Here is a 22,725-nt window from a genome sequence, read left to right on the forward strand (position 1 = left end):
GAAATCCGAGCGCAGGTATCCCCGAAACCTGCCGCAAGCAGCTGTCTGAAACCTGGCACGACGGGGGACTCTGACCGGAGTGAAGTGAACCGAGTCGGGGGAAGGTTCCCCGGCGAGCGCGAGCGCGAGCGGGGAGGATGCGCGGGTCGGGCTGGAGGCGGGTCCCAGCCAGATGTGCACGGCCCGCCCCGCCCGCCCGCCAGCAGCACCCCGAGCCCGAGCCGAGCCGCGCCGGCGCCCCCACCGCCTGCTGGGACCGCGCGGGAGGAGCGGAGGAGCGGAGGCCCCGAGGGGACAGAGGACACGCAGCGGGAGGCCCCAGCCGAAGATGCCGCCGCCCTGGGCCCTGGCGTTCCCGCTGCTACTCCCCTGGGTGGCAGGTGGCTTAGGGAACGCGGCCAGGTGAGTGTGTGCTCTCGCCCGGCCCGAGCTCCTCGCGGCGGCGGCGGCCCTCCTCGGTCCCTCCTCGGCCCCTCCAGGCACCCCTGCCCGGGTGGGGGGCTGCCGCGCGCTGCGACGCCGTTTCCCCGGGTGCCGGCCCAGGGCGCGCGGGCTCTGCTCCCCGCGCCCCTTTGGCCGAGGCTTGCCCCCAGTCCCACTGCCCCAGCTGCACCCCACCTGGCGGCGGGCGGGTTGCGGGAGGAGGGCGGCCCTGGCTTGGTGGCCCCGCGCGAGCTGCTGTGCCGGCGGGGGTGCGAGTGCCAGTGGGTGGGTGGCATCCGTGCCCAGGGGGGGGTTTGTGCTTTCCCTTCTATCTGAAGGGCACCCACTGACGGTCAGTCGCTCTCTTTGCTGGGGGAGGAGGGGGAGAAACGGGAGCACAGAGGAAGCGTTTGCTGTGCTTGGGCTGAGCCGGCTGGGAAGGGGGCTCCTCTACTCAGTGCCTTTCTGATGGAGGTTAATGAACTGGAAAGAAAGGAAGCGGTTATCACATGAAATCGACTGATTTTTCTTGCCGTGGCAATTTAGAATCTGAAGCCGTGTCTCTACTGTTGATAAACTTCTCGAAGTCCCGAAACTTACTTTTCCTGAGATCAGCAAAACCACTTAGGAAGTACCTGCATCCTGTCCTGGCACTATTCTAAACACTTTAGGACTATTAACCCAGTGAAAAACCCATAAGTGTTCTGTATGAGAAGTACTATTATTGTAATCCTCGTGTGGCAGAGAAGAAAAACGAGGCACGGAGAAGTTGAAGGACTTGCCCAAGGAGGCACAGCCAGTGAGTGATGGAGCTGGCATTCGGACCCAGGCAGTCTGGCTCAGATCCCTGCCTTTCTCCCGTGCGCTAGGGCAGCCTTGTAGGAATCAGTCACTGGAAAAGCTTTCCTGGTTCTTTGGCTGCGGTATCTTGTTTTCTGAGGTGTCCACTAGAGCAGGGTTTCTCCTCCATGGCACTGTCAACCTTTTGGGCTGGGCTGGATAATTATTGGTTGGGGCTGGTTGGAAAGCTGTCCTGTGCGTTATAGGATTTTGAGCATTATCTGTGGCATCTACCCACTAGATGCCAGGAGCAATCTCTCCACCCAGAATGTCACCAGACGTTGCCCAAGGTAGGGGTGGAGGAGCAGTGGTTTGCAGAATCCCTGCCTTGTGGAGATTTTTCTAGTCGACAGTTCCTGGGGAGAGCCGCCTCAGAGCCTTGGTTTGGAACAGGCTTCTGAAAGGTGAGCCTGTCTATCTTTGTTTGACTTACAGAAAAAAAAAATCTTTCATCAGTCAGCCACAGTATTAAGGGATTTTGAAGTTCAAACAGAACAAACCTCAAACCAGGTTCTGAGAATGTATGATCGTAAGTTTCAATTTCCTTTCCACAATAAAAATGTAAGCAGATGCAATTTGCTCATAATCACTTTCTCCTTGAGCGTTGGAGGTTCTTGTATTGCTAGAAAGCCCACTTAAGAAAGACCAAATGCTTTTGGGAGATGAGATTAGCAGTTCCTTAGCAGCCGGCAAACGGACCTCCAAGAGCCTCACTTTCAAAGTGCCACCAAATTAAATTAAAAGCCGAAAAGCCCCCCAATAAACCAAGGAATATTAAAATGAAGAATCCGTGTCAGGATTCTGCAGTTTTGTGGTTTTCAAGATGTGAAATGTGCTTTCTTTGCACAATGTCAGGTTCACACGCTGGTGTGTTTATTATCTGCTCAACAGGCTTGGCAATGTCAAGTGGTCAGCTCTTCGGGAGCTGCCCAGACGCCGTGTTTCATCAACTCCAGCCTCCACATGAGGCTTTTCTCTGAGCCACCCAGGCTCCCCAGGGTTTTTTTTTTATTATTATTACTTAATTACTACATCATAATTTTAGTGATCCAGAGAATTGCATGCCACCTCAATGGTGCTTAGTGCATTGTAGATAGTTAACACTCATCAAATGAATAAACCATTAGCAGCATATATTTTCCTGATCATAAGCATTAGAATTTGGCTTGAACCCTATACTTTTTGTTTTTATTTCTATTTATTTGTTTATTTATTTACTAGACAAAGAACCTGATTAACCTTGTTTCAAACTTTATTCCCAGGCTTCGTCAGCTTAATTAGCTGCAAAGAATGAATTGTGTCTAAGCAAAAAGCTGAAAAAGAGCTACAGTGTCCAAAGCCAAGTACAGGCTTGGCTTTAAAAATATTTAGAGATCTAGGGGCACCTGGGTGGCTCAGTCACTTAAGTGTCTACCTTCGGCTTGGGTCATGATCCCAGGGTCGTGGGAGTGAGCCCCACATCAGGCTCTCTGTTCAGCAGGGAGTCTTGCTTCTCTCTCTCCCTTTGCCCCTTTCCCTGTTTGTGCTCTCTCTCTCTCTCTCTCTCTAATACATAAATAAAGTATTTTTTTAAAAAGTTTAAAAAACATTAGGGATCTAGATCTTATCAGAGCCATGAACAAAATTTTAGAAAAACACTCATAAAAATAACAGCTCCCAGTCACTTCTTCAAGTTCTCTCTTCTGCAGAGGTTGATACAATTCAACTTGCTTCATTCTTAGAAGCTTCGTCAAAATTCTCCCGAGGATCTGAGACTTCGCCGTCCTCCTCCCCGGTGGGCAGCGAGTGGTGCTTTCCCATCCACAGGGTGTGTGGGCAGAGCTTCAGCCAGTCTTCTTAAACTAGCCAGAGCGTCTGCACCCAGCTGGTGTAGGATCCTGGGGAGCATTTCTGTGGGCTGCTCTGTCTCAGTGCCGCCTGGAATGGACAAAGCGTCCGTCGCCGGGAACACCTGCACTTCAAGGTTGGGAAAGTGGATCCTAGTTCCCGGCTTTGTGAACATGTTCACTTCTCCAATACCAGAAGGTATTGTCTACCCCTAACTTCTTTCAGGAGAACTGAAGCTTTTTATCCCGTACTGTAGCGCTTCGGATGAACCACCTTCTTTCAGTGGCGGTTCCTTCCCCACCAATGCGCACCAGTGCTTGCATTTTGACGAGTTTCTCCTGGTTTGTGATAGTTTCTTCATCTTGCTGGAACAGAAATGGGGCTGCGCGGGGGACTAGGGTTGGCACACAGGGGTGTCGGGTGGATCAGCTGAGATTAAGTCGAACCTAGACTTTTTTTTTTAATTTTTAAAATTTTTGCACTTGAATTCAATTATTTATTTATTTTTATTTTTACATTTTTATTTAAATTCAATTTGCGAACGTATAGTATAATACCCAGTGCTCATCACACTACATGCCCTCCTTAGTGGCATAGGGTGGTCACCCCATTCCCCCTCCATCCTCCTCTTCCATAACCATTTGTTTGTTTCCCAGAGTTAGGAGTCTCTCATGGTTTGTCCTCCTCTCTAATTTTTTTTCAAACTGTATCCAGCTTTATTAAAGATACTTTTCATAAACAATCATAGTATTTCAGGCAGGAAATGGGCGGACGATCGTTAACAGTATACAACAACTTTCAAACTCCCTTCTTCAATGGATTACCAAAATCAGAAAGCCACCATAAAACCCAATGAAGTCTTCATGTGATGCTCTGAACAGGGAAAGTTTAGAGTGAGGGTTGACAGTTCACATTTAGCATGTTGTTTAACAACTTTTCACAAGCCGACCCTGACTTTCAGGAAATGAAATGAAAATGGCAGGATTATCAATCTGAAGATCCACAAGCTAAAAAAAAGGAACTCTTTTGAAGGACGCCATCTCAGTGGTGACACTGTAAAGTCCAGATTGCCTGACATATGGGAACCATTTCATGGGGTCAGGCTCCAACAGGTCTCTGGGTTTAAGGGAGTCAAGTCTATGTTGAAGGCGGAGAGGGAGAAGAGGACATAACTGAATTTTAGTTTTTCCACACCACCAAGGTGGCCCATGTGTGTCAACATCAAGGAATCCCTCCTCCTGGGAGCCAAGAGGAAGTTTCTCAAAACTAGAAGGGAAAGGTGTTTTCCCCCCTGTTACCAATCTAGCTTCCAAGATATTCTATTAGTGACATATACCCTTCCCCCAAAACAACAATGAAGTGTTCCATGTGCTAACAACATAGATTTAAAAAAAAGTAAAAGTAAAAAAAAAAGTCTGCATTTTTATAAAACTTGATAAAAAATAGTATTTCAAACTGTACAGTCACCAGAAGTACACAGTTATCAAAAATGCACACACTTCACTTGGCATCTCCAGCACCTTCAGCTTTCTGTGCCTGGTCTGTTTGGGCATCTCCATTTTCTGCAGGGTTATTTCCATCCTTGCCAACATCAGCTTTCCCCTTTTTCCCTTTGGGTGCTTCTCTCCCTTCTTTGCAGGGGCCTTTTTAGGCTTGGGCTCTTGCTTTGGAGGAGCGGATTTAGCAGATAACCTTGCAGATCTTCTCTGGGGCTCATCCTTCACCTTGGCTTCATCTCCTTTAGCATCCCCTTCAGCCTTTCTCTTGGGCATGGTGGCAACGGTGGCGGGACATTAAGTGCTGGATGTAGGGATGGAGCGGCACACAGGCTTTGGCTGGTCCGGGGGTCGTTCTCACCTCTTCTCCTCCTCCTCTCTAATTTTTTGCCACTCAGTTTCCCCCCCTTCCCTTATGGTCCCTTTCACTATTTCTTATATTCCACTTACGAGTGGAAGCATGTGATGATTGTCTTTCTCTGAATGACTTATTTCACTCAGCATAATACCCTCCAGTTCCATCCACGTTGATGTAAGTGGTAGGCATTCATCCTTTCTGATGGCTGAGTAGTATTCCGTTGTGTAGATATAGACCACATCTTTACCCATTCATCTGTCGAAGCACATCATGGCTCCTTCTGCAGTTTGGCTATTGTGGACATTGCTGCTGTGGACATTGCGGTGCAGGTGTCCCATCGCTTCACTACATCTGTATCTTTGGGGTAAATCCCCAGTAGTGTGATTGCTGGGTCATGGGGCAGATCTATTTTTAACTCTTTGAGGAACCTCCACAGGGTTTTCCAGAGTGGCTGCACCAGTTTGCATGCCCACCAGCAGTGCAAGAGGAACCCTAGGCTTTTTAAATGCCTTTTGGGCATTGGGGCTGTTTGCCAGTCTAGAGCATTTATTGATCTGAATTCCGTCTCCACAGGGTTCCAGGATCTAACACTGACATCTTTTGGCCTTGAGCATATAGGATAAATATTAATTTTGCTATTCTTTTCAAATTTCAGGTGATTCCCTATTTATAACATATTTCTGCTATACATTCTTTTCTCTCTATTGAAATCAAATTATATGAGATGAAGGAATGACTGGGTTTATGCTGAGGGTCTGCACTCAGGGAGAGATTCCTGCTTTCTATAAATCACACCTTTGTTGAGAACAGATTCTTCTCATAGCCCTGTTAAGGAAGTGCCACTGTAATAATTTTCCATGAGCTTTGTGGCTTTTAAAAAACACAGGTGGCAAGTGAGTATTAAGGGGCTAAAATTAAGGTGTTGGCAGAGCTGTTTCTTCTTGGAGGCTCCCGGGGAGAATCTGTTCCTTGTCTCTTATAGCTTCTAGAGACTTCCAACAATCTTAGGCTAGCAGCAACATCACTTCAGTCTCTTCTTTGTCACCTGGCCTTTTTATCCTCTTTCCTTTCCTCCCTTATCTATGAAGAAACCTGTGATTATACCAGGCCCACCGAGATAATCCAGGATGGTCTCCCTATCATAAGATCCTTAATTTGATCACATCTGCAGAGTCCCTTTTGCCATATAAGGTAGCGTTTACAGGTTCTGAGGATTAGGACCTGGACATCCTTGGGGAGGCCATTATTAAGCCTTGCACAAGAAGCGTGAACTGTGAGTCGGTTGCTCTTGGTTTTATGGGTTGAATCTTATTTTGAAACATGATTCTAGTGATTTGTGAGTGGTTGAGGTATCGCTCATCTCTTATTCTTAAAACTAAAATTTGTGAGAATATACCCAAATGTTCAGTTACAACATAGAAATAACTTCTGAGCAACTTTATTTCAATAGTTTCATAGGTTTAGAAGATATTATGGTCCTATTTATATGTGATTTATGTGCATAACCCAAGGTTGCATGAACATTAAAATGAAAATATTATCTAGTCTTCATAAATCAGATTGACGTTCAGCAAATATTCGTGAGCCTCTACTATGTGTCAACACTTTTCAGCATGATTTCAATCACTTTTCTCAACCCTAAGAAATAGATATTGTGCCTATTTGACAGACCTTGGGATGAAGAAACTTGAAGAAATTCAATGAATTTCCAAGAATTTTATTTGATTTTCTGCTTTAAGAGCAGTGACATTCCAGTGTTTCAAATTTATTTCTCGAAAGTATCGGATACTTAAAAAGCTGACATTTTTTCAAAATGCCTTCTCATACGTTATCACCAGTGATCTTGTTTAGCTTGACTCTTGCCCAGTATGATCCAGGGATGTGTGTAGAATAAGTGATGAATATCCGAGGCTCCACCCTCCCCAGTACCACCTCCTTCCTCTAAATTACATTCTCTCAGAACAGACCCTGAGATCAGGATTTGAGTGTACCTGGTTTGTTTGTGAAATGACCCCAGAAAGTTCTAGTAGGAAAAGAAATGTTATGGAAAGAAGTTATCACTGTGATTCAATCCTTCTGGGGAATTCCAGAAGACAGTAGGACACAAGCCTTAGAGCTATCTCTCCCGAAAGCAAGGGAACTGGGGTATTTATACTCTCATCAGTCATTGGTTGAGAGCTTTTGAGGAGGGGCCATGTAATAGGGATCTTATTACTTAGAAGGGGAGAACAGGTATTGAGGTACCACTTGCAATGTCAGCCATGTGTAAATTACACATCATATCCAATTTACGGATGAATAAACTAAGTTTCAAAAGAATAAAAGATTAAATGATTTGCCTAAAATATCACAGCGAACAGGTGGCAGATTGAGAAGCCATGATTCTCTCTTAAGGATAATTAGATCACTTTCCATGGGGTGTTTTGTTTAGTTTAATCAGCCGTACTCCCAGTTTCATCAGTTAACTTGCTGGGTCTCAACAGGTTTTAATAACCTGTTTTAAATCTGAAGATCTTGCTTTTGGAAACAAAAAGTGAGGCAGCCGGGGTGGCTCAGAGGTTTAGCGCCACCTTCAGCTCAGGACGTGATCCTGGAGCCCCAAGATCGAGTCCCACATTGGGCTCCCTGCATGGAGCCTGCTTCTCCCTCTGCCTGTGCCTCTGCCTCTCTCTCTCTCTCCTCTCTGTGTTTCTCATGAATAAATAAATAAAATCTTTTTTTTAAAAAAAGAAAACAAACAAAAAGCAAAAAAGCAATACTCCAAAAGTAGTTAAAGTTAATCTGCTTTAGTTCAACATTAATAGAACAAATGACATGCCCAAACATTCTCATGAATGCCAGAGATACATACCTTCCTGCTGCCCCCACTAGACAATGTTGTAGGGCAGGCAAACTATCTGTTGTTTTTGGTGAGTGGGGTGCAGAGTCAAGGTTGTAACTCTAGGTTCTAGCCCAGTTCCTGGCACATAGTAGGTGTTGAATAAAAAAATTGATGCATTAGTGAATGACCACAGGACTATGGTGGAGAGGCAAATAATGTTATTTACATACAAATAACATATGTTTATACTTCTATGTATATGAGCATTCAAAAGAATGAGTATGTATATTTATGTTTTTACATATTACAGTTGACCTATAACAGAGGTTTGAACTACAGAGGTCCACTTACACATCGATTCTTTTTACAGTATAGCACAGTAAATGTATTTTTTTCTTCCTTATGATTTCCTTAATAACATTTTCTTTTCTCTAGCTTCCTTTATTGGAAGAATACCATATAGAATACATAAACAAAATATGTGTTGATCAGCTGTTTTATGTTATTGGTAAGGTTCAGTCAACAGTAAGCTTTTTTTTTTTTTTGATGTTTTATTTATTTAACAAAGCGCACTAGCAGAGAAAGTGGCAGGCAGGTGGAGAGGGAGAAGCAGACACCCCGCTGAGCAAGGAGCCCAAAAGGGGCTCAACCCCAGGACCTTGGGATCATGACCTGAGCAGAAGGCAGACACTTAACCGACTGAGCCACCCAGGCGCCCCCAACAGTAAGCTTTTAGTAGTTAAATTTTGGGGGAGTCAAAAGTTAAACAAGGATCTTTGACTGCACCAGGGGTTGGCACCCCTAGCTCCCACGTTGTTCACAGATCAACTGTGTATATACACACATGTAAAACTATGTGTGTGTGTGTAGAGAGAGAGAGAGCGAGCATATAGAACATATGAAACATTCCATAGAAATCAGATAAGAGGACTGTAGTTCGCATGAGTCAGGGAAAGTGGAAGACAGGGGATGACATTTAGTTTGTTCTTGTGGAATGAACGTGAGCCCACCTGATAAAAAAAACAGAGGAGAAGATGATAATTGCAGTACTTACTTCATAATAGGTATTGCATAGGAATGAGTAAATGGCTGGCAGGACTGATACGTACCTGCAAACCGAATGTAAAAAGACTGGCTCCAGCTGGGAAGTGGACTGGCCAGCGCTGGGGGCATGAGCCAAGTGTTGGCAGAGAAGGCGGGCTGGAAATAGGCTGCAAGGAGCCCTGTGTGCTGAGCCAAGGAGCTCAGACTTTGCTGTGAGAGCCAAAAGCACTGCGGGCTCTGTTCTGTAAAGATGACCCCATCGTGACCAAAGCACGCTCAGAATGATCACCTGGTTGCACAGAATTATCTTTAAGGTAATGAACCATTGTTTAGTGGAATTGGCAGCATTTTTCCTTTCCAAATGCACATAATAGTGGTGCTTACAATCCACAGCATCTCGGATTTGATGAATAGAAATGCAAAATTAAAAAGCAACATACCAGAGCAGCAAACCTCTTTTCAAAGCTCACCCCCTTTACTCTTCCAGTATCCCCTTTGCTTGGTTTCTGCACCACGTGGATTAGTCATCTATTGCTATTCAGCAAAATATTCCAAAACTCAAGAGGTTTAAAACCACATTCAGGGAGCTCTGGAGCACTGTAGCTGGGTGAGGCTTGGGGCTTTTCAGGAGGGTGGGCCAGTGCTGGAGACCTCGAAGGGCTTGAGTCCAGAGGGGGCTCTGCTTGCAAGGTGGCTGCTCACCTGGCTCCCTAATGCAGGAGACCTGAGCTCCTCCCTGGCTGGTGGCAGGAAACCACAGCTCCTCGCCCCTTGAGTGTCCTCGGGCCCGGCAGCGGGCTTCCACATTGCAAGAAATCTGAGAGAGAAGGCCAGAGTTGCTCTCCCTTCTGTGCCCTCATCTGGGAGTTGCCCCCCATCACTCCCGCTGTGACCCCTTCGCATGAAGCCAGGCAGCAAGTCAGTCTAGGCCCACAGAAGGGGAGGGGAATTAGGCTTCACCTCTTGGAAGGTGGAATAGCAAAGAATTTGTGGGAGTATTTCAAAACATCAGGCTTTCTGGTTTTCCTTCTAAGTGTCTTTTACCAGCCTCTCTTTCCACAGAGCTCCGTCTCTAACCTGATTTCCTTCCTTGTCTCTACTTTCTCCAGGTGATCTTTCCAGTCCTGGCTTTTTCACCACCATGTGTATGTAGATGACTTGGAAATGTGAATCTCAAGTGCCAGGCTCTCTCTGCTGCATTTTTTTTTAAAGATTTTATTCGTGAGAGGGATCCCTGGGTGGCGCAGCGGTTTGGCGCCTGCCTTTGGCCCAGGGCGCGATCCTGGAGACCCGGGATCGAATCCCACATCGGGCTCCTGGTGCATGGAGCCTGCTTTCTCCCTCTGCCTGTGTCTCTGCCTCTCTCTCTCTCTCTGTGACTATCATAAATAAATAAAAATTAAAAAAAAAAAAAGATTTTATTCGTGAGAGACACAGAGAGGCAGAGACCTAGGCAGAAGGAGAAACAGGACTCAACCCCAGGATCACAATCTGAGCCAAAGGCAGATGCTCACACACTGAGCCATCCAGACTCCCTCTCTGTGTTGCATTCTTCACCTAGCCATTGGGATGTCCCGTTATGCTTAAGACATCCCAAACAGAGCTCCAGATCAGCTCTCAGAACTCACTGCCCCCATCTCCCCCATTCTCCCAATTCTGGAACAAACAGTATCCAGACTCTGGGGCAAGCCGAAAACCTGGGTGTCGTTCCTGACCACTCACTCTTGTCCCCACTTGTATTCAGTCTGGTACTAAATCCTGTCACAGACCGTGTCTTGAACCCATCTGCTCTCTCCCCTGCCTGTCCCCACCCCGCCACACACCATCTCTTTCACCTGAAGCCCGCAAGAGCTGCCCTTTGCTGCTGCTTTTGCCTCCTCTCGCTCACGGCCCAAAGTGCTCCTCTTAAAATTTAAATCATCGCATTAGCCCGTCTCCTTAAAGCCTTTCAGAGACTTTCCATTGGATTCAGAGTAAAATCTGTCCTATTTAAGATGGCATGCAGGGCCCCATGGATCTGGCGTTGCCTGTTTCTCCGACGCCCCATCCTGTGTCATTCTCCACCAGGCTTGCTGTGGGTGGAAGCTGAAGGAACTGTCTGGAGGACACCTGCTTCGTCGGCTACCTTCTCCTCCTCGTCTTGCTTCCGCACTCCCCTGCCTGCCTTTACCTTGTACACAAACCACTTGCACACACATCTTTGTCTCAGGCTGCGGCTGAGGGAACCCAAACCCAGACCCTCCCCATGCCCAATTCCACCTAGCTCCTGAGCCCAGAAGGTAAGGGAGAGAAATAGAGGAAGCAGCGAAGGCGTTGAGTTTGGCTCAAGCGTTCATGACATGGTACACAGCTGATAGCCAGGCATTTGTTGACGAGGCTCTTAAATGCCTACCCATCGGGGAAGGTGACATGCTTTGGGCATCGCTGGGCCCTTTGGGTTTGGACTCCGTATGTTGAAGATGGGCAGAGAAACCAGAATTCAGTCTTAACTGGTTCGGTACAGTGGACTTGCCGCACTGGGCGCTCTGATGAAAACAAAAGGAAATAGGACAAAGAACCCTCATGGCTGGACCTTATGGTCCCTATTCTGAAAAAAAAAAAATTACTTCATTCGTTTAGCCATATTTAAACATCAGCCAAAGAAGTTTTAACTTCTCAACTTGTCTTGGAGAAAGAATATCCTAAAGTTTCCTGGAACCTGACCGTAAACAACCACACTGAGAATTCTGGCACCGTATAGTTTTGCAGAAAATAAGGAACCCCATGAAGAAACACTACACTACTTACACAATCCCTGGAATGTTTTTAAATTAACTTCAGCTGTGCAGACGGCAATTCGTGATTAATTTGGTCAGTGTAGACAGCAAGCTGAGTAATGCAGTAGAGGAACTGGGACAATTCAGCATTCAGCGCAGACTCCCGCAGCTCTGGGCATCCTCTGCCAGAGACTTGCTCATCTACACGGACACCTCCGTGCCTCAGGACCAGGCTCCCTGGGCCTTCCGTGTGCCGAATGGTGCTTGGCAAGAGAGATGGGAGAAAGTGAGCTGCTGGCCGGCCCAGCCAGACCTCCTGAGATGGCAGGTGATGTGGCTGAGGTCATTTCGTTCCAAGATTAGGAGTTCTCTTTCTAGGTTCATAAATTCCTTTTGATTGATTACTTCATGTTTATCGGGTCCCATGAGGTTAGGTCAGTCCAGCTAAATGCACACTAGCTCGTTCTACTCAGACATCTACTCTATTCCAGTGACTGATACTATGCCAGAACCCTGCCTCCTTGATATCTTGGAATGCACTGCTCCAATTTTAAAAAATACGTGCTTTGCTAAATATGGAACTAAGTGCAATTCATATTGATAGTTTTATAAGATATTTATTTTTATTTTTTAGAGAGGGGGTAGTGCAGAGGAGAAGGAGAGAGAATCCCAAGCAGCCTCCACGCCCAGTGCGGAGCTCAATGCGGGGCTCGATCTCACAACCCTGAGATCATGGCCTGAGCCAAAATCAAGAGTTGGACACCCAACCGGCTAAGCCACCAGGGCGCCCCTTATAAACTTTTTTTTGGATGAATAAATTCACGTATGAGGAAAAAATCGTGTGCAGTAGACTTTAGGAAAAGAAATGATTTCTTGAAATTCTACTCTTTTGATCAGACTAGGCTAATTTCTACATCAAACCATCTCAAAATTGCGGTGGCTGGACACAGTAAAGTTTCCTTGCCTGCCTTCACGTCCAAGGCCTGTTTGGGAGAGTCTGCTGCATGCTTTCACACAGGGCCAGGCTCCGTCTTAAAGTGCCATTTCCTCCAGGTCAGCAGAGTCCTTTTTATTCAGTGAGCTGATAGAAAAGGAGCGTGTCAGAGATCCCACGGGAGGTTTTGTGAACAGGCTTGGAGGTGGTCTGCCCACTTTCCATTGGCCAACTGGTCATGTGGCCCCCCCTAACTGGCAGGCTGGCTGGGGAGCATAGTGCAGCTTTTGTGCCCAGGAGACACAGAAATGGATTTGCTGAGCACTAAACCTTCTCTTCCGTGATCACTAAATGGTAACATGAAATTACCGACATTTGGCCACTTTTAACTTCTAAAAGTTTCATGTAGTTTAATCGTTTATGCCCCTTATCCAGAATGCTCAACAAGCAGATATTAAAGTAAAAGAATAATTGAATTAATGACTGGGAAAGTTAATGATTGGGCAGGAATTAGAGCAAAGGACAGGGAGGAGGAGAGGGTGCCGGGGAAGTAATCTGAATAATTTGTTAACACTAACTTACAATGCGGTGTGAGGAGTATGTATGGAACTATAGGTTAAAGTTTTTAAAGCAGTTTTTAAAAGATTTTATAAGATAGTGTGCCCTGCTATTATTATCAATATCATGCTTGCCTGTGCTGGATTCCTTTCCTTCCCTCAATAATACTGTTTCAACTTAAACAGAACTAACTATTTTAATATTTACTTTTCTTTTTTATCCATAATTTTAAATGGCTGCATATGTGCATTAAAAAACTGGCAAGCTTAGACTGCAAAGCAGGATTCTTGGTGTAATAAATCAGTTTCCTCTGGCGTCTACAAATCAGCAAGTGATTATTAGCCATTTTATCCACCAGAGATTTTCCCCCCTTTAAACTGTTTTTTCCATTTTCATGACCAGATGTAGAATATGATGTTTAAACCACTAAAATCCCATTTGTGGCTGTCCCTTTGAAGCATCTCTCAAAACTGGGTGAATACAGGGTTGGCACACCCATTAATTACAAGGCATGTTGCTCATTTATGGACTTGCATGGTTCTCTGATGGTTTTTCCTACGATGTTGTTTCAAGCAGCTTGGTCTTCTCTAGGAAATATGCACAGAACATGTCCCTGCATCTACAGAGCAGCTGTGGGCTGAACTGGTGTTTTCTGGTTTTTGTGCAGTTGCCCAAACATCAGAATCCACTTTATGGTTCTAAGTCATGAGCTGATTCTTTACCATTGTTTCCTTTTTTTTTTTTTTTTTTTTTTAACAAATGAGAATAAGGCTAGATTCAATAACAAATTTCAGTTACTTTCTAACAAAACTGGAATACTAAGATGCCTTTGTGATGAGGAAGGGAATTCTTTATAGCAGATAAGAAATCTTAAAAAAAAAAAAAGATAAGAAATCTTACTCGATTAACACGTTTTTGATGGCCCAAGTGTTAGTCATTAACATTCTGAAGAGCTTTACAAGTGATACTTTGTACACTGTCAAAAATGATGACTTGGGAGAAATTGATACACCTCAGATTTCTCAGTTTCACCTTTTCACCTAAAGACAAGCATGTGAAAGCAATAAAACTCGAGAAAGAGGATTTCTCTGGAGGGCTGTGGTAGTGCACAAACAGTACATGAATTTCATCTTCTGGTAACTTTCTCCTGCTCCTTAACCCCAGCCAGTGTTCTTCACAATCAAAAGTAATTGGCTTTGACCAATACATGTGAAATGGGCTTGCCCACCTGTACAGAGCACCCTGGGCTCTTTCACCAAAGTTTTTAATTAGGCCTTTTAAAAAATATTGTATTTCAACCAATTTCAATTTTTTTTTTAATAGTAATTGCTCTTCATCTGAGAGCAATTTTTTTTTTAATTTTTTTTTTTTTTTTTTTATGATAGTCACAGAGAGAGAGAGAGAGAGAGAGGCAGAGACACAGGCAGAGGGAGAAGCAGGCTCCATGCACCGGGAGCCCGATGTGGGATTCGATCCCGGGTCTCCAGGATCGCGCCCTGGGCCAAAGGCAGGCGCCAAACCGCTGTGCCACCCAGGGATCAATTTCAATTTTTTTGTTGTGATTTCACATCCAACATTTTCGACGATCTTTTTTTTTTTTTTTGAGGTGTAACTGACATGTAACATTGTATTAGTTACAGGCGTACAACATAATGATTCATAATGATTCAATGAATATTCAATATTCAATATTCAATATTCATATATATTGCCACATGATCACAGTAGGTCAAGTTACTATCTGTCACCATACATTGTTACAAATTTTTTTCTTTTCCTTTTTTTTTAAGATTTTATTTATTTATTAATGAGAGACAGGGGCGGGGGCAGAGACACAGGCAGAGGGAGAAGCAGGCTTCACGCAGGGAGCCTGACGTGGGACTCGATCCCGCGACTCCAGGATCAGGCCCTGGGCTGAAGGCGGTGCCAAACCGCTGAGCCACCCAGGGATCCTCAAATTTTTTTCTTATGAGAACTTTTAAGTTTTATTCTCTTAGCATACTAAAAAATAAAAAGATTTATTCTCTTAGCAACTTTCAAATACACAAAATAGTATTGTTAACTACGGTCAGCATTTGTATCCCTATGACTTATTTTATAACTGGAAGTTTATACCTTTTGACCCATTTCACCCTCAACACCGCCCCCCCCACCTCCCTGTTTCTGGCAACTTACCAGTCTGTTCTCTGTATGTATGAGCTTGCTTTTAATTGTTCTTTGTTTTTTAGATTCCACATGTAAGTGAGCTCATATGATATTTGTCTTTCTCTGATTTATTTCACTTAGCATAACGCCCTCAAGGTCCATCCATGTTTTCATAAATGGCAAGATTTCTTTTTTTTTTTATGACTGAATAGTGTTCCATTGTGTATATATACCACATTTTCTTTATCCATCCAGCAGTGGACACTTAGGTTGTTTCCAGTTCTTGGCTACTGCATATGATGCTGCAGTGAACGTGGGGCGTGCGTGTATCTTTTCAAGCTAATGGCTTCATTTTCTTTGGATAAATATCCATAAGTGGGATTACAGGCAAATGGTAGTAAATTTTTGAAAAACCGCCATACTGTTTTCCATAGTGGAAAAGACATAGGCAGAGGGAGAAGCAGGCTCCATGCAGGGAGCCCGACGCGGGACTCGATCCTGGGCCTCCAGGATCACACCTTGGGCTGAAGGCAAAGATGCTCAACCGCCGAGCCACCCAGGTGTCCCCTTTTCCTATTTTTTAATCAGATTGGTCTTTTTGTTATTGAGTTGTATGAGTTCTTTCTATATTTTGGGCCTTACCTCTTGCCAGATATATGATGAGCAAATACTTTCTCCCCTTCAGTAAGATTGCCTTTTCATTTTATTGATGGCTTCCTTTGCTGCACAGAAGTTTTTAAGGTTGATATCCCACTTGTTAATTTTTGCTGTTGCTTTTGGTGTCAAGTTTCAGTAATGTCGCTGCTTATGGAATGCACCCCACTCCTATGGAGGCTGCTTTTGTTTTGCAATATCCCTGATGTTTCCAGCTGCTTAAAATCCTTCTATAACTCTCCAGAACCGTCAAGATGGACAAAATGTTTTGCATGGTCATAGGCCTTTACCTTGTGGCCTCTGCATATCTCCCTGCTATGTTCTCCTCCCCTCTATTTCCTATTCTCTCCACTTCCCTTCCCATCCCCTGCCCTAAACACACACCGCTTTCTATGCTCTAGTTTACAGGCCATGTCCTTAGTGGCTCCCTCCTTGGCACAGGCTGTTTTCTCTGCCTGGGACACGTTCCCCACCAAACAGCCTCCTCTCATTTTACCAAGGTAAGTTCTACCAGTGTCCAGAATTCATTATCAGGCCCCATTTCCTCCAGAAAACCCCTCACCCACTCCTCCATCCTAACAACTCCTACATCTTCCCCTCGCTCCTAAGACCTCCTCCTTCATGAGATTTGTCATGTTGCACTATAATTATCTGTTCACTTGCCCAGTTTCATCCCTAGACTGTAAGTTCTTTGTGGGCAGGGGCTGTTCTCATATATGTCTGCAGTCTCCATGCCTACTACAGTGCCTACCGTGTGTACTTACCTAATACATTTTGGGTGAACAAATGAAATGGATAGATGGATGAATGAATAATGCAGGGGAGGAAAAATAATTTTCCTTCTACCCTTCTAGGTCTTTGGCTGAGACCCCCCTATAATAAGAGACAAATTAATAGGAGAAAACTAAACAGAAGTAAATAACTTCCATACCTGCTGTACACCTGGGAGATACCCAGGAAAACCGAGTAACTCAGAATGGCACAAGCCACCCCCTTAATACCATCTCCAGCTAAAGAGAAAAGAGGTTGTTAGGGTTTAGGGGAGCAGGTTATGGGAGGTGACCAGGCAAAACACGGTAAATAAGGGTAAGATTGTTACACAGATTTAAGTCCTGGCCTTCTCTATCGATAAGTTTCTTGAGATTTAAAGTCGTCTCTCCCTGGCACAGAGAGGGAGGCACCCTTACAGATGGAGATTTCCCTTATAAATGAAAATGTCTCTTATCCAAGGGTAACTTCTACTCAGGTTTCAGAGCTGCTCGTGTGTCTGCTATTTCTTAAAAATTATCAGTCCCAAATCTGTATGCCAAAGAAGCATGTTTTGAGGTGGCAAGTCCTGTTCCTCTTCCATACTTTGGTAAAGCGTGTTCCCATCTGACTTCTTGTACCAAATGTAAAGTCACCTGGTCTTTTTCCTGGCCCTGGTTTCTTCGTGTGTAAAGTGATAGATTAGAACTGGCTAATGTCTAAGGACACTTTGTTTGAGGTGAAATTCTACAACAAGCTCCCCTTACAGCGAAAACTGATTCCTACATACATCAGCAAGTAAGGTCACGTGGAAACTGTGGCAGCCACCAGAATGTGCCTTGCAGACTTCCAACTGCCGGGAGTGTAATTAAGCCCGGGCCCCAGCTACAGTGCTCTTGGAAATCCATCACTGCATTTGAGCAAGGCCATGCTCCCACAGCTGCTCCTGCCAGGCCACCTTCCAGAAAGAGCATGGCAGGGATACTAAGGCACCACCTTTTGCAGAAGCTCCCACTGTGCTCTGAAGGTTACTTGTGGCTCCAGGACTCCCCTCAGTGTTGCCAGACCTTCCTTAGACTTCGCAGCAGCCTTGGACACTTCCTCCCAACCTGCCTTCCATCTTCCCTTCACTCGGGTTCAGACTTCCGTGGTAGTAGGATGGCTCTCCCCAGCCCTCCCCAGCTCTCTTGCCATTTTCTCTCACAGGTGTTTCCTGTAATAACATCCTTGCACATTTAATCCCCTCGTGACTTCTGCTTCTCAGGGGATGCAGACTAAAGCAGAAACCTAGTTCAAACTGAGATTCATTGATTATGAGTCAATGACAGTGTTTTTTTTCCTAAGATTTTATTTATCCATTCATGGGAAACACACACACACACAGAGAGAGAGGCAGAGACAGGCAGAGGGAGAAGCAGGCTCCCCATGTGGAGCCCAATATGGGACTCGATCCCAGGATCCTAGGATCACACCCTGAGCCCAAGGTAGACACTCAATCCTTGAGCCACCCAGGTGCCCCCCTCCTTTTTTATTTAAAGGTCAATGGCAGTTTTAAACTTTATACCTTACCCAACACATCTAATAACAATCTTAAAAAAGGATTAAAAAGGATTAAAAAAGTGACGAGTTAGGGAACATTTACTGTGTTACTCACTGTTCCAAGCCCTTTATGTATATTATGCCCTTTCATTGTCACAAAAACCCTTAAAGGAAAGACCCTTTTTGTCCCCATTTTACAGATGAGCTAGCTGAGGCATAGGAAGGTGAAGTAACTTGCTGAAAATCACAGGTTCATATATAATAAAGCCAAGATTCAGACTCAGGAAGGAGACCATAGTCCTAACCATCATATTTTACAGCCATTCAACATCAGAGCTGATCCTGCTTTTTCTAGAAACACTCCTCTGCATTTGACTTTCCTGACACTATTAACCTGGTGTTCCTTTTACCTTTCTGAGCATTGCCTGTGTCTCTTTCTGGACCTTTCTCTTCCTTGGCCCACCTCTTACATACCAGTTTCCTTAGGCCTGTACCCTAAGCCTTATTTTTCTTACACTATATACATTCCCATAGATTCAGTAACCAACTGCCTGAGGATAACTCCCAAATCCAGTCCTGCTTCCTGGACTTCCGGCCCAAATATCCAGCTTCCTACTCAGTATCTTCTCTTGGCTGTCTCTCTAATGAACTCTCAAAATTAACACGGCCCCAAGAGGACTCCTCATTTATCCTCTTCCTGAACATGGTCCTCCATCTGTATTCCCCATTCCAGAAATAACAGCACTGCTGTCCACCCAATTTTGCATCCCTCTCACACTCCAGATCAAATGACCAGAATATGACCTCCATGAGGGCAGAGATCTTAGGTTCCACATGGTTGCTGCTGAGCCTCTAGAGATTAACCCAATGCCTGATACATTGGAGGTTTTCAGCAAGTAAGGAATGAATGAATGAATGAATGAATGAATGCTGTAATCCTTTACCAAGTCTTTTGGTTCCACCTTGAATCTATCCATTTTTCCCCACTGCCCCTGCTACTGCTCCAGTCCAAAAGACCAGAATCTTCCAAGCCAACTGTATCCCTGCTTCCATTCTGCCTCCATCTCATCCATTTTCCAGACTGCTGCCATGATAATATTTTTCTAAGGAAAATGTTATCAAATAACCTTCCCTATTCAAAATCCCTCTGTGCTGCCCTATTACCATTCAGCTATCAGGCCTCATGACCCTAGCTTGACCAGCACGGCACACTGTCCTGTAACACATTCCTCTCCCTCTCTTTAGTCCACTCCTCTGGTCTTCTATTGGTTCTGTGATGTCTGCTTGGCTTTACCTCATTTCATGTGGTTGACTTCTGTTCATCTTCCGTTACGCTTGAAGTTTGCACCCTCTGAGAGGACATCTTGGATCCCTTCAGCCAGAGCATGTTTCTTTGTTTTAAGCCTCTCTCGCTGACTAAATATGTTTAGTCCTTCTGTTACCCTCACCCTCTTGTCTAAAAGCTCATTTTCATCACCGTGTCATCTGGGTATTCCCAGTACCTAGCACAGTGCTCCATACATAATCACGTTCCATTGACTAAACGGGGGTTTGGGGGACTAGGAAATAGGTAAGGCCTTCCCTCGCAAACCTACAGTCAAGAAGTTGGCAGGTCATCCTCAACGTTTTGGTAGATTGAAATTTAATTAAATCAACCCCACATTCCTTATAAAAATATGGAATTAAGGGCAGCCTGGGTGGTTCAGTCAGTTAAGTGTCTGCCATCAGCTCAGGTCATGATCTCAGGGTCCTGGGATTGAGCCCTGCATTGATCCTCTCCCTCTGCCCCCCCCCCACCTCCGCTCATGCTCGTTTGTTCTCTCAAATAAATAAATAAAACGTTTAAAAAGAAATATGGAATTAAAACCCCAGAGGCAGAATTGTCCCGCATATAGCTTTCCTATTTATCATGTTTTCTTTTTAAATCCAACTCCAATGTCAACATCCATTGTTAAACCTTCCTCTTCTTTCCCAGGCAGAGTTAGTTCCAAGCTCCACTCTGCTCCCCAGGCATCAGCTCTATGTTGTTAAAGAAGGAGAAAGTAAATGTGGGTGCTTTGTCAATGTTTGTTGTAGGCATGTGTAGCCAGGAAACGAACTCTGAAGATCTAGGTGGAAGAGTTTTTGCAGGGTGAGACAAAGCTACATCACCTTATTCACCAAGGTTTGGGGATAGCTGTTTTTACTGACTAGTTTCAGACCTGGTCTTCACATCTTAAGGACCTCAAGACAAATGATCCAATTTAAAAACGCACAAAGGACCAGAATAGATCTTTCTCCAAAGAAGATACACAAATGGCCAATCAACACATGAAAGATGCTCAACACCATTAGCCATCAGGGAAATGCAAATCCAAATTGCAGTAAGACACCACTTCCTACCCACTAGGATGGCTGTGATTTAAAAAATGGACACTAAACTAGTACTGGTGAGAATGGAGCAATCAGAACCCTCGTACACTGCTGGTGGGAATGAAAATGGAACAGTCATCTTGGAAAACAGTCTGGCAGTTCCTCAAAAAGTTAAGCATGGTTACCATAGGACTAACAATTCCACTCCTAGATATATATACCAAAGGGAAATGAAAACATATGTCCATACAAAAACTTGTACACTAATGTTCAGAGCAGCATTATTCAAAATAGCCAAAACATGGAAACCACCCAAATGTCCATCAGCTGACGACTGGATAAATGAACGTGGTCCATCCATACAATGCAAGGTTATTCATCCATAAAAAGGAATGGGGTCCTATACTATTAGATGCCACAGCATGGGCAGAACCTTGAAAGCATATCAAGCGAAAGAAGCCGGACCCAAAAATCCCATAGTGTATGATTACATTTCAGTGAAATGTCCAGAATAGGCAACTCCAGAGCCAAAAAGTAGATTTGTGGTGGCCAGGGATCGGAGGAAGGGGGAGATTGGGACTAACTGGTAATGGTATGGGGTTTCTTTGTGGAGGAATGGAAATGTTCTGCAATTAGATAATGGTGATGGTTGCATACTAAAGCCACTGCATTTTATTGTGTGAATTATATAATTTTTAAAATGCTAAACAAAGATTCCTACGTACATCATTCTGTGTGGACCGACTAGCACTTGTTTACTCAACACACTTTATGTTCAGTTGTCTGTGGTTTCTTGTTTGGGAATTGTTAGTTAGGTGCAGACTGGGTCAAGATTGTGGTATCCCCTACACAATTGTTGGTAATGCCCAGATTAGATTGTGACAGGGGACTGTATGATTTCTCAGTCAAAGCTCTGAGAGCATTGTAATGATACTTGCCATGCTATCCTCTCTGTAGTTTATCTGTTTATAATTGGGAGTTAAAGAAGAGAAAAAGATTGGGTCTTTTTCATCACTCTACATGTCTAAGTACTTTGAATAGCTCAAGTGCTGAATAAATGTTTCACTTGCAGTCGTACTTAACAGGGGACAGTCTAGCCCCCAGGGGACATTTGGCAATGCCTATAGGCCTTTTTGCCTGCCCTGACTGGAGAAGTGGGTGCTTCTGGCTCCTATGGGTAGAGGCCAGGGATGCTGGTGCATGTCCTATGATGCACAGGTGCTTGGTGTTCTCCATGAAATGTCCCAGACCTTATCTTTGTGGCTCTTAACTGAAGAACCACATTGGTGGGAGAGGCAGACCACAGGGGAAAACTGCAAGGCTGTGTCACTTCCTGACCTTGACTAAGGTATTATTAACTTGCAGAGAATTCAGTCTTTGCAGCAGAAGCACGTGTCTGGTAAAGAGCCCAGGGAATGTTTTACATCGTATTTAACATGGAGGAAACAACCCCAGCCCCCCACAAAATACACAAGTCTTTTCTTCCAGAAGCTGGGTAGCAACCTTGGCCAAACCCTAGGTCACTAAATACCTGTGAAGCGAGCTTCAGCTGTGGCCGGGCTCACTCCTTCAGGGCGGCAAGCTGCAGGCCGCAGGTCAAGGCTGGTGGCCCTCTGTTTTTATGTGACCAGTGAGCTGAGCGTGGTTTTTGCTTTTTAACTGATTAAAGCTAAACCAAAGGAAGAATGCTATTATGTGACATGTGAAAAGTATATTAAATTCAAATTTCGGTGTCCATAAAGAAGAGTCTTCCTGAACCCAGTTATGCCCATCTGTTTGCTGTTGACTACTATTGCCCATCTGGCTGCTCTTGTGCTTAGAGACCATCCGACCGTATTTATGGCAAAGCCTAAAATATTTACCATCTGACCCTTGATGCAAAGCATTTGCCAACTCCTGCCCTGCGGTTAAAGAGTTTAGCAGATGGTCTTCCTAGGAGGCAGTGAGGAAGGGGAACCCACCCTGGGCTGGAATCCCTGACACCTGGCTCTGCTGGGGACGTGGCTGTACCCGGTCGGGCTGGAGCCTCATCTGTGGCACAAGGGCTTCGCTGGAGGGTCTCTTGAGCCCTTCCAGCTCTTAACTGTCTACAGCGTGTGGAGATTCCAGTTTGTTTAGTGGGTCCCAGGTGGCCAAGGAGGTAAAAGGGTAGCATTCTTGCCTGGGACAAAGCCACAGGGCCCGGGCATCACAGCACCACACTCAGCACCGACACAGACTCAGACGCGGAT

General features: G+C 44.9%; 1 protein-coding gene and 1 pseudogene across 1 annotated transcript in view; one reads left to right on the forward strand and one right to left on the reverse strand.

The window, feature by feature from the left end:
• Nucleotides 1–221: 221 nt before the first annotated feature.
• The window catches only part of EGFL6 (EGF like domain multiple 6), a 64,899-nt gene continuing 42,395 nt past the window's right edge, over nt 222–22,725 (forward strand). Inside the window, exon 1 of the mRNA XM_025986725.2 lies at nt 222–402. Within this exon, the coding sequence (XP_025842510.2) occupies nt 329–402 (74 nt within the window). The 5' untranslated portion in view covers nt 222–328. The remainder of the gene's footprint in view (nt 403–22,725) is intronic.
• Nucleotides 4,510–4,862, reverse strand: LOC112910547 (non-histone chromosomal protein HMG-17 pseudogene; annotated as a pseudogene).

Source organism: Vulpes vulpes, chromosome X (genome assembly GCF_048418805.1).
Source record: "Vulpes vulpes isolate BD-2025 chromosome X, VulVul3, whole genome shotgun sequence".
NCBI lineage: Eukaryota > Metazoa > Chordata > Mammalia > Carnivora > Canidae > Vulpes > Vulpes vulpes.